At 37.0% G+C, this 12,959-nt stretch overlaps 2 protein-coding genes across 2 annotated transcripts in view; one reads left to right on the top strand and one right to left on the bottom strand.

Annotated features, from left to right (window-relative positions):
* Positions 1 to 2,405: 2,405 nt before the first annotated feature.
* On the bottom strand, positions 2,406 to 10,896 carry LOC136760589 (prostaglandin reductase 3). The gene is made up of 2 exons (XM_066716067.1): positions 10,297 to 10,896; positions 2,406 to 4,007 (listed from the first exon to the last, which is right to left on the bottom strand). The coding sequence occupies exons 1-2, from the start codon at positions 10,557 to 10,559 to the stop codon at positions 3,083 to 3,085; spliced, it is 1,188 nt and encodes a 395-aa protein (XP_066572164.1). The 5' UTR covers positions 10,560 to 10,896; the 3' UTR covers positions 2,406 to 3,082.
* Positions 10,897 to 11,655: 759 nt separating this feature from the next.
* Positions 11,656 to 12,959, top strand: part of tshz1 (teashirt zinc finger homeobox 1) — a 36,864-nt gene continuing 35,560 nt past the window's right edge. Inside the window, exon 1 of the mRNA XM_066716066.1 lies at positions 11,656 to 12,703. Within this exon, the coding sequence (XP_066572163.1) occupies positions 12,664 to 12,703 (40 nt within the window). The 5' untranslated portion in view covers positions 11,656 to 12,663. The remainder of the gene's footprint in view (positions 12,704 to 12,959) is intronic.

Here is a 12,959-nt window from a genome sequence, read left to right as displayed (position 1 = left end):
CTGTTACATGTGGTAGAGAGGTTATGTGCTCCACCATTTTTTTAGCACTCTTTGTGAGTGTGTCATAGTCCATTTGGATTTTTTATTTCCAAGCCCGTTGCACTACTGATTATAAATTACACAATTATCAATTTCTGTGCTTATGAAATCAATCAATAATAGTGAAAATAATACTGGAAAAAACACCAAACACAAATGAAGCACACACAAAGTGTCTTTCTGTGCTTTTGCTTAAAATAAAATAAAATAAATAATAATAATATTTCCAGTTTTCATAATTCAAGTTAAAATTATTAGATTCAGTAGTTAAATTATTATTATTTTAGTATTGTCTGGACTTCGTATGGATAAATCACATATTGTCATATAGATGAAGCCAAAAATACAATACGTCAGCACCACGGACAGAGTTCATTACCTCTGGAGCAACTGCGAGCCTCAAAAACAAAAAACAAAAGGGGTTTTAAGGGATAGTAAAAGGTGAACAAGCTGAAAAGAATATGAAATTATTCAGTAATGCTACCACAACACTCTTACCTGACCCATTTTCTGACAAGCTTTTCCAGGAAACACTGGGACAAGTGCTAGGTGGGGAGTTGGGGAGGACAGTGGTTGTGGAATAACTGGACAAGAAAGTATACTTTTAAATTGCATTAAAAATAAATAAACTTTTTACTATAACTGGCATGTTTTATGTTTAGTGACAAAGGATGTGATCATACACTACTATGTGAACTGAAAACTAGGCAAAATATAATTTGTTAAGGTATTCAACGTGACAAGTGCAGGCATTTATGACTATCATGTTTATTTTGGTAAGTTTTATAGAAATTATTAAATTCTTTGTTAAAAGACAAACATTATGTGGGCTTGATATTGTGTAATACACATTTGATGTATGTGTGGCATATTTTCCAGATGTTTGAAATAATATTAAATATATATTGGAAAAAAAAATATTTACTGATCAATTCAATTCACTTTTCATAGATCCCTTTACAAGGACAACAGCCATGGTTTAAATTTGATGTCCAAAAATCTATTGGGTTCATAGAGGGAACTTTGGAAATTGATTTTTCGGTATCCTGCTGCTCTGTTCTCTGCTCAACTGCTGTTGTCAGAGCACAAACCTGGAACATTAACTGAGGCACCATGTTTTGGAAAAGACACAAGCTGAACTTTATCTAGGCATAGAATGGAATTGCATTTTTTTTTTATCAAAGAGGTTAGATCAATGAACAAATTGATATTTTTGTATATAATAACCAGAGTATTTTTTGAATAAAGATGCTGACACTAAGTGTCATGTATGTAGCTTATGCCCATAGTAAAGAAATCATGATTTAGGCAGTGTAGGCTTTGCATTAAATTACTTTTATGAGTAATTGGAATGATCCTGTCTGAAACAGGTTCAGTGTAGGTATGTACATTTAAAACATGACAACCTACTTTGGTTCGTAATAAAGGGGTGCTGACTCAAGTGACGTTTACAGTAATGGATGAGAACACACCTTTCTGCAGAGCAAGAATCTGCTCTCATTGATCAAGCATAATGCGGTTAAATGTCCAAAATAAGAGCATGGCCCTATAATGATTGTTAATAAAATAAAATAATAATAGTCATGAATACACACACATATTACTAGAACGACTCCCCAATTAAACAGCACTAGTATTCGGTGCTGATAAAATTGATTGCAATATATGTATTTCAAAATGTCATACTGACGCAAAACATGTCAATTGTCCATCAATTTTAAGTAGTTTATATTTTCCCTATTGTTCTTATATTAGCATTGCTTAAATTATACATTTGTTTGTAAAAAATAAACAAAACAATAATATGAAATGCAAAAATCCTGCATGTCTTTTGATTCACATTGTTGTGACAAAGGCCTAGACCAAATCAAACCTTTGACATACATGGGAACTGCAAATTAACAACTTGTAACCAATCATAATTTTGTTTGTAAGTAGCATAAAGTGGGCTCTTACAATGAAATTAGCAGTGACTGGGTACAAGCTATTAATTTGTGATCCACAGGTAGGGCTGGGCTTTGATTTGAACATTTGATTGGCATTAAATGGACCTAGAACTTATGATCATACTTCTCCAAGGAATTAATTATAGAGTTTACTATGGGTTACAGAGCATTGTGTCTACACCCCAAAATTCAAGAATAATTTCATTTTAGTTTCCATAGTCTTACATATTAGGAATTATATATGGTTTTATCTACCATGTATGTGAAGATTGTTATGTTTTGTATTGTAGTATCCTATTTGTTCAATTGTTTTACTGAGCTAAAGCATATAGGGATACACTTATGTGATAGACCCTATATAAAATTTTAAAAAGTATATATACTAGGGGAGCAGTAAGTATGGAAAAAAGGACAAACCCATTAAACAAATATTATATTTTATTACAATGCACAATGTGACAGCAATAGGCTTGTGTGCAGTTTTGCTTTGCAGGAGGAGCATCCAGCGTTGGAAGTGATAGTGCCAGCTTAGGCCAGTAGGGAAGAGAGACTTTCCTCTTTAAACAGGACCACAGCAAAACAAAAAAAAGAGATATCCTGAAGATAAGATTAAAAGTGTGCTGGGAACAGGGTTATAATGTTCTTTACCATTTAGTCAAGTCATATGTAATGTTCCTGATGTGCTGAAAGTTTGCCCCTTGTACTGCTTTTTCTTTAATAAGTTTCCAATATTATGAATTTAAGTAACATAAACAATTTCCCTGAACTCAGGGTGTCACTCTGTGCACCCTTATTGTTCATGGATTTTGATTCAGCTCGACAGCTCTTCCACTAATTTGGAAACAGAGATAAAGTAACAAGTGTTGAACTCATAAGTTCACTAAAATATTTAAGTAATTTTAAAGTATTCTATAATAATACAAATCGATACAATTATTGTTTTTATTATTATTTTTATAGCATTAGACCTGCACCAACACTGGATGATTTAAGATAGATTAGACAAATGTGAGGCTTTCAAATTACTTTCATCCACTAGTTCCATTTCAATTTTTATAATGAATTAATTATTTATTAATTTATTTTATTTCGAAGGTTCATAATTTACTGCTATTTGGATGTGCTAGTTCAACTACAATCTTCCCGATGTTTTTACCCAAGTACATGTAATCTACAGCCCGGAACACAGATTCCAGGCCAAGAAATTTACCCTCAGGAGCCATCTCACCCATATCCACCTCACACACCAGCTCCCCGTGCTCATACATCTCCAGCATGTGCTTCATTGCCTCGCTGTACTCAGAGAGGAAGTGAGGCAGGAAGAACCCCTGGACGCTGGCAGACTTCTGGAGCAGTTTGGCTGGAAGGGTCCCGGTCCTCACTGGCTTGAGTCCGCTGCCTGTCTGGTAGCCGGAGATGAAGCCGATGACAATCATCCGCCCTTTGATTGCCAACCGGTTGATGGCCATGTCGAACATGTCCCCACCAACTGACTCGTAGACCACGTCTATGCCTTTTGGGTACTCTCTGTGAAGCATCACAGGGAGGTCTTCAGCCTTGTAATTCACAGGGCGGTCGCAGCCGATAGACTTCAAAAAGCCAGCCTTTATGTCAGAGGAGCAGGTGCCGATGACGTGGCACTTCGCTTTTTTGGCAAACTGCACAGCGAATTGACCAGTGCCTCCTGCTGCCGCTGTCACCAAAACCTTTTCTCCTTCAGAAAGGTGGCCCAGGTTGTTCAGGCTAATGTAAGCAGTGGCTCCACTCACTAGTAAGGTCAGGAACTCAGGCTGCACTGAGGGCAAAGGAACTGTCTTTTTAGCAGGCACAACAACATACTCAGCAAAAGCACCGTCCCCAAAGTAGGCCACTGCCTGGCCCACTGCATAGTGGGCACTAGCACTAAGACCTAATCCAACTACCTCACCAATGCCCTCAAATCCAGCACCGAATGGTGGCCTGACTGAAGGGTCGTAGCGGCCGGCTGAGTAATTGATGTCGGATGCATTGATGCCAACAAATCTAAATGAAGAAAAAATAAATAAAAATGAAGAAATAAAAAAAAAGATCATATAACATGAAAAAGGTACTGTGAGACATGCTCACATTGACAGGCTGACAGTTAAAAAGGCATAATAGTATACACAAAGAAAACAGGAACTGAAGCATGTTATTGTTTGTGAATGTTTAAACTTGACATACATATCAATGGACACATTTGTGACGGCATCCTGAATATAATAAATTAGGAGCAATTTGGATCATTATGTGTTTATTAAATACTGTAGGCTGTATAAAAGGACCTCCTTCAAAGCCAGCACTTCAAATCCTTCTTCTGAAATTCAAGATTTCAGTCTCAGTCTGTTCATTGCCTCTGCAACATCAGGACACAGACGTTTCAGTTTAGTTTGTCAATGATTCCTATCCTCGCAGAAAAATTCCTGATGAAATTCTGACACAAAGGGGATGTATCACAACAAAATACATTGTATGCCATAGAGATTCACTCACTAGAGAGACATTTAAGTACAAAATGCACTTTTTAATCTTGTATGTTTCTCTTCGAAGACATGTTTTTGAAAGATGTTTTAATCTTGGTTGTTATCTTGGATAAAAAAACAACATATAAATAAATTATTTTATATCCTTTAGAAACTCTACACTGACTCATCTTTGTGCATGATATACAGCTTAGAGTACAGAAAACCATGACAACTATTTTTGTTGCAATTAAAATATACCAATTAAGCCAAAGAAATTCATAAATTGTGTGTTTGCCGAATGTCCCTTATTTTATATTACGGCTTATACAAATATTCATGGTAAAATTTAATTCACACTGCATCATTCCAGGCATGTGGCAGATATGGTCAAGAGGCCTGCTTGTGAGAGCAAATCAGTCCTCAAAGTGAACCTTCAGATAATAACAGAAAAATAAATACATCAAACTTTGCATTTATAAGTCTTTTACAAAGCCAGTTGAATTAGAACATTCAAAATACCAACACACTTTTTCAGCTCTAAGCATTCAAATGAGACCGAGTAAGATGAAGCCCTCTGACTTCACCCTTCCCATTTCTGAAAATGTCTTGTACGTAGTGGAAACTAATAAGATTAAATTAAACCATTCACTGAACCTCGTCATTTATGAGACACTGCTGAAACGATTGTTAAAGTAAAACTAGAAACATGCATAAATCATTTAAAACTGTTACACAGTACATTGTACACAGCCAGTTATATTCTTTATATAACCGCAGCTCTAAAGAATAAAGCACTGCTTTAAAACAGAATATTCAAGAAGAATTTCTAAATGAATAGAAATGTTTTGTACGCATGTATACAATCTGCAAGCTGTTACCTTTTTTCTTGCATGTGTTGTGTGCATATTGGAAAGAGTTGTATATATAAAAGCAGTTATTTGCAAATATGCAATACCATTTAAGCCTAACTGTAGTATTATACCTAAAGAGCCATCCTCTTTTTGACATCAAACCTGAGTGATCCACTTCTTAAGGTGATGAACTTAATGTGCAGAGTACCACATACCAACCCTTCAAATATGAACCCTCTTCATTTCATTTTTAAATCAGTCCTTGTTGTTTTGTATTTTAATAATGTTAAAGCAAATAATTAATATATTTATAGTAAAGGTACATGGGCAACATTACATAGTTTGAGGAGGAAGGAGACATAAAAAAAAAACCAAACAAACAAAAAATACTAGCCTTCTTTATATTTGTATTTCTTTCAAGCAAGCATGTCAGATTTTATTTCAGGCACATTCATGTGTTTTTCTCCTTTTGCATAGGAGGAGTTACTGTTTTAAATTTTAACCATTCCCCTAGTAGATGCAATAACGCCTTATTTTGAAGTCCAACAGATCTGCATCTAAAGGTATGGTGAATAGGCTCCACTCCCCTGATCTCAGGCACATCTAAGCACAATATAAAATTACCCAGGTTCACAAGGTGGTAGAAAGGTTACTTGGTTAAAGCTGAATAAATACACATTTGACCTAAGAAACATTTGACAATGCCTTTTGTTTGCTTTCCGATTCTTTTTTCCCCTCAGTGAATCCAATATAGCTCTCATTTAAGCCTCTGGGACTGACAGCACCAAAATCTGGGTTCTGCGTTTTATTACCTAGCAAACGGGTATATGAGCAGTGCTCTGCAGCACTCTTCACAATGAGCCTGGCTGCTCAAGACATAGCCTGAAGGTATTCTGCTCTAGGGTTTAGGATGTCACAATCTCTATGTCCATCCAGTATCTGGCCTAAGTAGCCTATGTACTGTTTATGAACATTAACATAACAAACTAGGCTGACATTTTTTTTTTTCCAACTGCTTCAAAACTAACAAAAAGGGAACAGGAAGAACAAAAATACAGATTTCCTGTTTAAACAGAATGTTAGGGCAATTGGAACCTCTCTGATCTGGTCCATCTTTCTCTCTCCTCTCATTATGTTTCAGAGCTACCCAGTTTATTTAACTAATATCAGTGGTTTGGGACAGTATAGCATATATAATCAATTAACTCCGAAATGGGTGATCACTTTTCTAGAGAACAAAATAGTTGTTTTCACTCCTATTAATGCACATTTATGAAATGCTCGTCCGTGTTCGTCTGAGATGATAATATAATTCCAACACATAATAAAGAATATGCAAAATAAATCATACAATGCATTGATAATACCAGCCTGTCTTGCCGAAGCCTCCATACAAACTACTCTCGTAACATTTAGATCCAATGTGCCTATTCTTTACAAAAGGCGTAACACAGGCGGAAACTACGAGATTTTAATCGTGTCTATTGTTTGTCAAATTTGTAGCTTAACACACGACCTCCTATCTAGCCAATTACACATAAATAAATAAAGATCACTATTTATGCTTCTTCTCCTTTACCCGTTTATTTTTTTATGATGCTATTTAAAATGTGCATATATATATATATATATATATATATATATATATATATATATATATATATATTAACCTGCAACCTATATTGGAAAACTAGATTTAAAAAATAGGCAGATTCATAGATTTAATGAAGAGCTGGACAACAACACCAACAACAATTATTGTGATTGTAGGACAATGTGCTTGTGGTATGCCCAATAATCAGTTCCGCAATTTGGAACATATATATATATATATATATATATATTCTATTTATTAAACAGGGAGTGTAATTAATTTTAAACATTGTGTTACTCCATGTCTTTCTCTTCATATTGTCAGGAAACACGTTTAATCGGAGCTTATTCAAAGTTCACAGGTGCCTCTGGTCTGATACTTCTGTACCGGTGAGGAGGTCGCATTCACACAGATAGCAGCGTGCCTGCCTGCCTTTTCTGCAGACGTGTGCGTTGAAAAAAACACAATCAAATAAAAGTAAAATAGTATAAAATCAGAGTAGTAAACTTATTAATCCGTTCATGTAAACAGCGGGACGACTCTGATGGCATGGTCTGCATTTAGCTATGGGGATACAGAATGGAAGTAACATGAAAAGAAAAAGCGCAGTTTCACCTCCAATGCTTCTGCGCCACTTAAGAATGTCACAATAATATACATAAATAGACACACATGCCATTTAACAGTTTTGAAATTTAACATTGTCAATCATTAATGAAATAAATATATATATATATATATATATATATATATATATATATATATATATATATATCCACAACATTTAAAGTGCACACATTTATTTCGCATACATTATTTAAAGTTTTTTTTCTTTTATATTTCCCCTCCAACTCGATTGTGCCCGTGAAATTGTATTTTGGTGTCGCACTTAAGCCAGGTTTCTGTATGAGCTACAGTCTGTAAACGTTTTTTTTTTTAAACAGCCTGCCTGTGAATTATTTGTTGATGAATGCTGCGTGTTTTAATGCTCTTTTATTACAGTCTGAGTAATGTAAGCCCATAAAACGTATTCTTAAACGTCGAGATCACCCCCTTTCTGCAGCAACTGTCAGGATTTACTAAGATCTACATTTAAAGGGTCTTTGATATTCCCCACTCCGCTCTCAGGTCTATATTGACCTAGTAAAGGCTTTGAACCTATCTTCGCCTTATGCAGCTACTGAGGAAGAGGAGGGAAACACATTTTTTTGGTATATACAACAAACAACTACACCATAAATTAATATAGATACCAATTTAAAAATATGATTAATAATACGTCATATGCGATAAGTAACATCTTGATGTGCATGCGTTGTGAATAGTTCAATAGTACCAAGATTGTTAGAAAATATAATTTCGTCCTTATAATAGCTTATCTTGAATACCCGTATACTAAACAGACCGTTTACTTGTGTGAAAACAAGGCACAGACTTTACAACTTCAGAGAAACAAATATATGCACATACCACAAACTTTGATTACAGAGCATGAAAACGAATTTCAATTGTTTGAAAGACAAAAGGGTTATTATGTCAGTACTGTTTTAATTATTAAAACAACATATTATAATTGTGTATCTAATTTGTATAGCTTTGATGAGATCTGAATTCTCATTTCCAATCCCACCTGCTCAACTTCCTAATTGTTCTATTAACCATTAAACAAAATAAGAAAAAATAAAATAAACAGCGATCCCTTATACTAGTCACGATTTCGTGGAGTTAAAGATCTCAGTGCACAAGCAGGTTAATATTAGAAACATTCAAGTGAGCAGAATTCACTATTCCCCAATCTACTCTCAAAACATTGCAATTTGAACTTTTATTAGATGGGACTGCGCTTCAGGTTTTGGAAGTAGTCTAGTTATTGGCAGTATTTATGGGAAGATATTATCGCAGGTTAAGCTTGTTTGTGGGAATATAAATATAGGCTACTAAACGTATTAAAAAACAATAAACCATGAGGCAAAACGAACTCGAAAACACGCCGAACCGCATCTCTTCTGCCCAGGTCTTATTCTTCAGTCCACACTCTTCAGTTTAACTTTGAAAAGGTCAACTCCCGATTTGCTTTCATTTTATTTTATTTTTTGCTTCATTGATTCAAGTCCAGAACAAATCCTTATATATCTCACGTCGCCAGTGCTATGCTAGTGTGTGACCCTCTGATGCCCGCACACACGGACACGTATTTCAGGACTGAAGGCGACCTGCAGGACAGTTCACTTCAAGGCTACAAGTGCGTCGCTCAAAATGACTTATTTGTCAATTTGAACAAACAACCACATACCCTGAAGTATGAAAGCAAACAGAAAACTACTAGTACTAATAACAAAAAAGACAAAAACAAAGTAAAAAAGATGTGTAGGCACACCAAGGCATCTTCATTGCTTCAAAAAGCTGCTTTAGTATTGCGGACCACAATTGAGGACCTGCTACAACTATTTGTGTCAATCACAACACATCTATGTTGTTCTGGAGAAAGCGGCACCTCTTCGCACACACTGGTGCATGTTTTTCGTGAATAAATAATACAGAAGACATAACGGTGAGCGCAACAACTTATTTGTACGTAACTAGTGAAGCCGACCGTTTAGCCGGGGTGTCTGCGACAGCAACAGCCACTGAAGCTGAAGTTCACGTCCATCGCGTCTGTACTCATGTCTCTGTTCTGACCGATATTCTTCATGGAAAACACCAATGTTGAAATGAATCAATGAATGATCGTGTAAGGACATGCTACGGTATTGCTTCTGCATATTTTCACGACACATGCTGTATATTGTTCTTTATACAATTCCATGAATTTATTTGGAAAAACATGCACTATAAACCGAAAGGTTAATGAACCCTGGCTGTGTTGGATTCTGCTGCAGTCCGAATACTAAACAGAGCAATCTCTCAATCTCTACGACTATTTGTGCCAGTTTCGCTTCCCACCGAGTTTCTGATTGCAGGTTAGTGACGTAGGAAAACATCAATAGAGACAGACAGATAGAGATGGATGCAGAGATGGATGGATAGACAGATGTTGGGGCGGAACTGGGAAATATTTCCACATTATTAGCTCCCTCCAACATGCATTCTGCATAAATGATCGGTTTGATTTCAACTGGCAATAACTCAGGAATGTAGCTGCAAAGAAAGAGGTAAGGATTTATTTCAAAACGCAAACGGTACTTAGAGAAACATTTCTCAGATCATTCTTGTATTCAGAATTACTGTACGGCTTCGAAGAGCTCAATTCAATTATTTCATTGAGACGTAAGTTGTTGTTTTTTAAAGAAAAGTATATATATATATATATATATATATATATATATATATATATATATATATATATATATATATATATATATATAGTCGATATGAAAACTCACCGATTTCTGATGAGCAAGTCACCATCTCCAGGTATTGGGACTGGAACAGTTTGCAAAGAGACAGCGTCCCTGAAATTTGGGCTAAGCTTGGTAACGAGCAGTTTTTTCATGGAGCTAGGTATTGCCGAACCTTTAAAATCCATGAAGTGGGTGGAATACGACATATCTATAATGGAGCGGCGTGGGACTGAAACTAAATGCGATCCAAAAAGTGCGGCCGCTAAAAATATCCTCCTACCACTAACTAAAAAAGAAGTGGACATTGCATCAAGATGAAATGAGCAAAGTTCATGGACACTCGCTATGCATGTATCGTCCTTATACTGCAGATTAGAAACAAGCGGCTTTATTGATATAAAACGTTTCTATTGCCAAAATGGTTGAATCAGCAGCTTACAATTATTCGAAAATTGTGGATGTTTGCAATTGACGAATAAGTAATGTAAAGAGTACTACACACGCGTCGTACAGTCACACTGGACTTGCTTTTCGCTTTCAGAGTCCCTCCCCTTCCCGTGCGAAATGTTCACTTCCTAGTAAGGTGTAACGAATCAATCTGCAGTTTCTAACACCCTTTCAACAGGGCTGCAAAAAAATGGGACTTGGAAAAAAAAAAAGCAAGGAACAGAAAAATGCAAGAGACGAATTTTTTCACAATGAGGTTATAGGATGCAATGCCCCGCTTTCTAGCAGCCCTGGGTGGTTATCTGTGCGCTCCACGCACGCTGGCACACAAAGAAACGCTCCCACGTCCTCGCATGTGCGGAGGCTGGGAAACAACCCCCTCGCAGCGGCGACCGAGATGGGCTTTACGTCGCCTTGAACATTTCAACAAAAACCGCTAGATCTGCGACCCCACCGAGCAACACTTGCATGCCGTATTATTTCCTTCTCCCTCAGATCTCGGTCTGTGAGCGTACAAAACACAACATGATTTCATCACATCCTGTCGATATGTCGTATAGCTTATGCTTTTGCACTGCACCTTGTGTGTCTAGAAAGTTTTATTTTATACCAGGGGAACAACGTAACAGTAACTGATGTCAAAGTTTGATGCACTGTGGCTGATCCTTGCCTTTAGCTCCCCTGGAAGTTATAAATAACAAGCACAACACTACGAATCACATGGACTTTATGAATCTGAGACAATGCAAGCAGGCTGCATCACAATACATGCAGATCCATATATCGCTCATGTAGGAGCCTGCCTGCCTGCCAATGCAAAGTATTTGAGCTTCCCAAGTAACATTTCCACATCAGTGATCTATTAAGTCTTCCTTTGTCAAGTCGTTCAGTTATAAGGAAAAAAACAAGACAATTAAAAAGATTGACAGGTAGGTTTTACTGTCAGGGTGACGCTTGTGTAGCAAGGGGAGGAGTAAAAGTGAAGCAGGAAAAGCAACTCGATGTGTCTGTCTATCAGTTGAGGCTGTCTGGAGCCCTCCTGGATCCTGAATGTGTGTTACATTTTCAGCGAGAAGACAAGACCCTGGTTCACTCCCTGGAGTTTAGAGGCGAAATTAGTTCATATCCATCTCTCCCAGAGAGGAGATGTCTGTGTTTTGTTGGTTTCTCGCTCAGTTTCATGCACCGCTCTAGATCAAATACTCGCCTTCACTCCGAGCCGCGGCGAAAACAATTTGATGACTAGTATGTAAGTACAAGCCGAAGCACTCCGGCGGCGCAAGGACGAGAGAAAGTAGTCACGCTGACGGGAGGCTGTCTGATCCGGCGGAGGTGGCGGAGTGACTGACATTATTAACCTGCTAATGCCTGTCTGTTTCTCTTCGTTTTTTCGTTTGCAGTGTTTGAAGTAAAAAAAAAAAAAAAAAAAGGAACTGATACGGAAATACAACAAAGAGGTTATCCGTGGGAGTTTTTTTTTTTTGCCCCAAATATATGTGTGTGTAAAGAAGACATTTGCAAAGTAGCTAGATTGTGATCTTTCCGATGAAGAAGGGGGGAGTGACTGAAACTAACCTCTCATGACTGCTTCTCTTTTCTGCCATAAACTGATGTGCGGGCAGCCCGTGATTTAATTCAACATGCTATGAGTTGGCGAAATACACACACCGTCTATTTTCGAGACTTTTTTTTGGCTGGCTTTCGATTTTTCAGGACAGAATATTTTTAAAGGGACAGATTGAGAGATATATGTATTTATTTATATATATATATATATTACGAACGAGACCGTTGAATTGAACTGGAGACTTTGAGCGACCGCCGCAAAAAGAAGGAAAGGAAGACCTAGAAATCATCCAAAGAAGCATCGTGAAAAGAAAGTTGCTTTTTTTTTTCCTTCGTGACTACCCTGGCATTTGATTCCTGCATGAAAAGTCTTGCGGAAAGTCTTGAACAGCGAGTATGCCGAGGAGAAAGCAGCAAGCGCCCAGGCGGGCTGCAGGTAAGTCAGCATTGTTCTGCATTTTTGTAAGACACATGATAATATCGTTTACTAACTGCTGTATCATTTACACTGAGATCCTGATGTTCTTGTTCCAGTCATAGTGGGACTTCCGTTTGTGAATATAATAACGCAAATCCGTCTGTTTTAGCAGCATAACACGGAAATGCTGCTCTAATATACCCTCACCATATGATCTAAAATATTACCTATACTCTCAGGGATCTCGCCTCGATTCAACTATTTCTGAGAAATG

Source organism: Amia ocellicauda, chromosome 10 (assembly GCF_036373705.1).
Source record: "Amia ocellicauda isolate fAmiCal2 chromosome 10, fAmiCal2.hap1, whole genome shotgun sequence".
NCBI lineage: Eukaryota > Metazoa > Chordata > Actinopteri > Amiiformes > Amiidae > Amia > Amia ocellicauda.
The sequence above is the reverse complement of the archived record's forward strand: the minus strand, read 5'-3'. Positions and strand labels throughout refer to the sequence as shown.

What these genes read in the sequence shown, in the direction of transcription:
- LOC136760589 (XM_066716067.1), bottom strand. Translation starts at nt 10,559, where the DNA reads ATGTCCACTTCTTTTTTAGTTAGTGGTAGGAGGATATTTTTAGCGGCC. An exon ending in GACTTGCTCATCAGAAATCG is followed by an intron (nt 4,008 to 10,296) that starts GTGAGTTTTCAT and finishes TTCTTCATTTAG; the next exon opens with ATTTGTTGGCATCAATGCAT.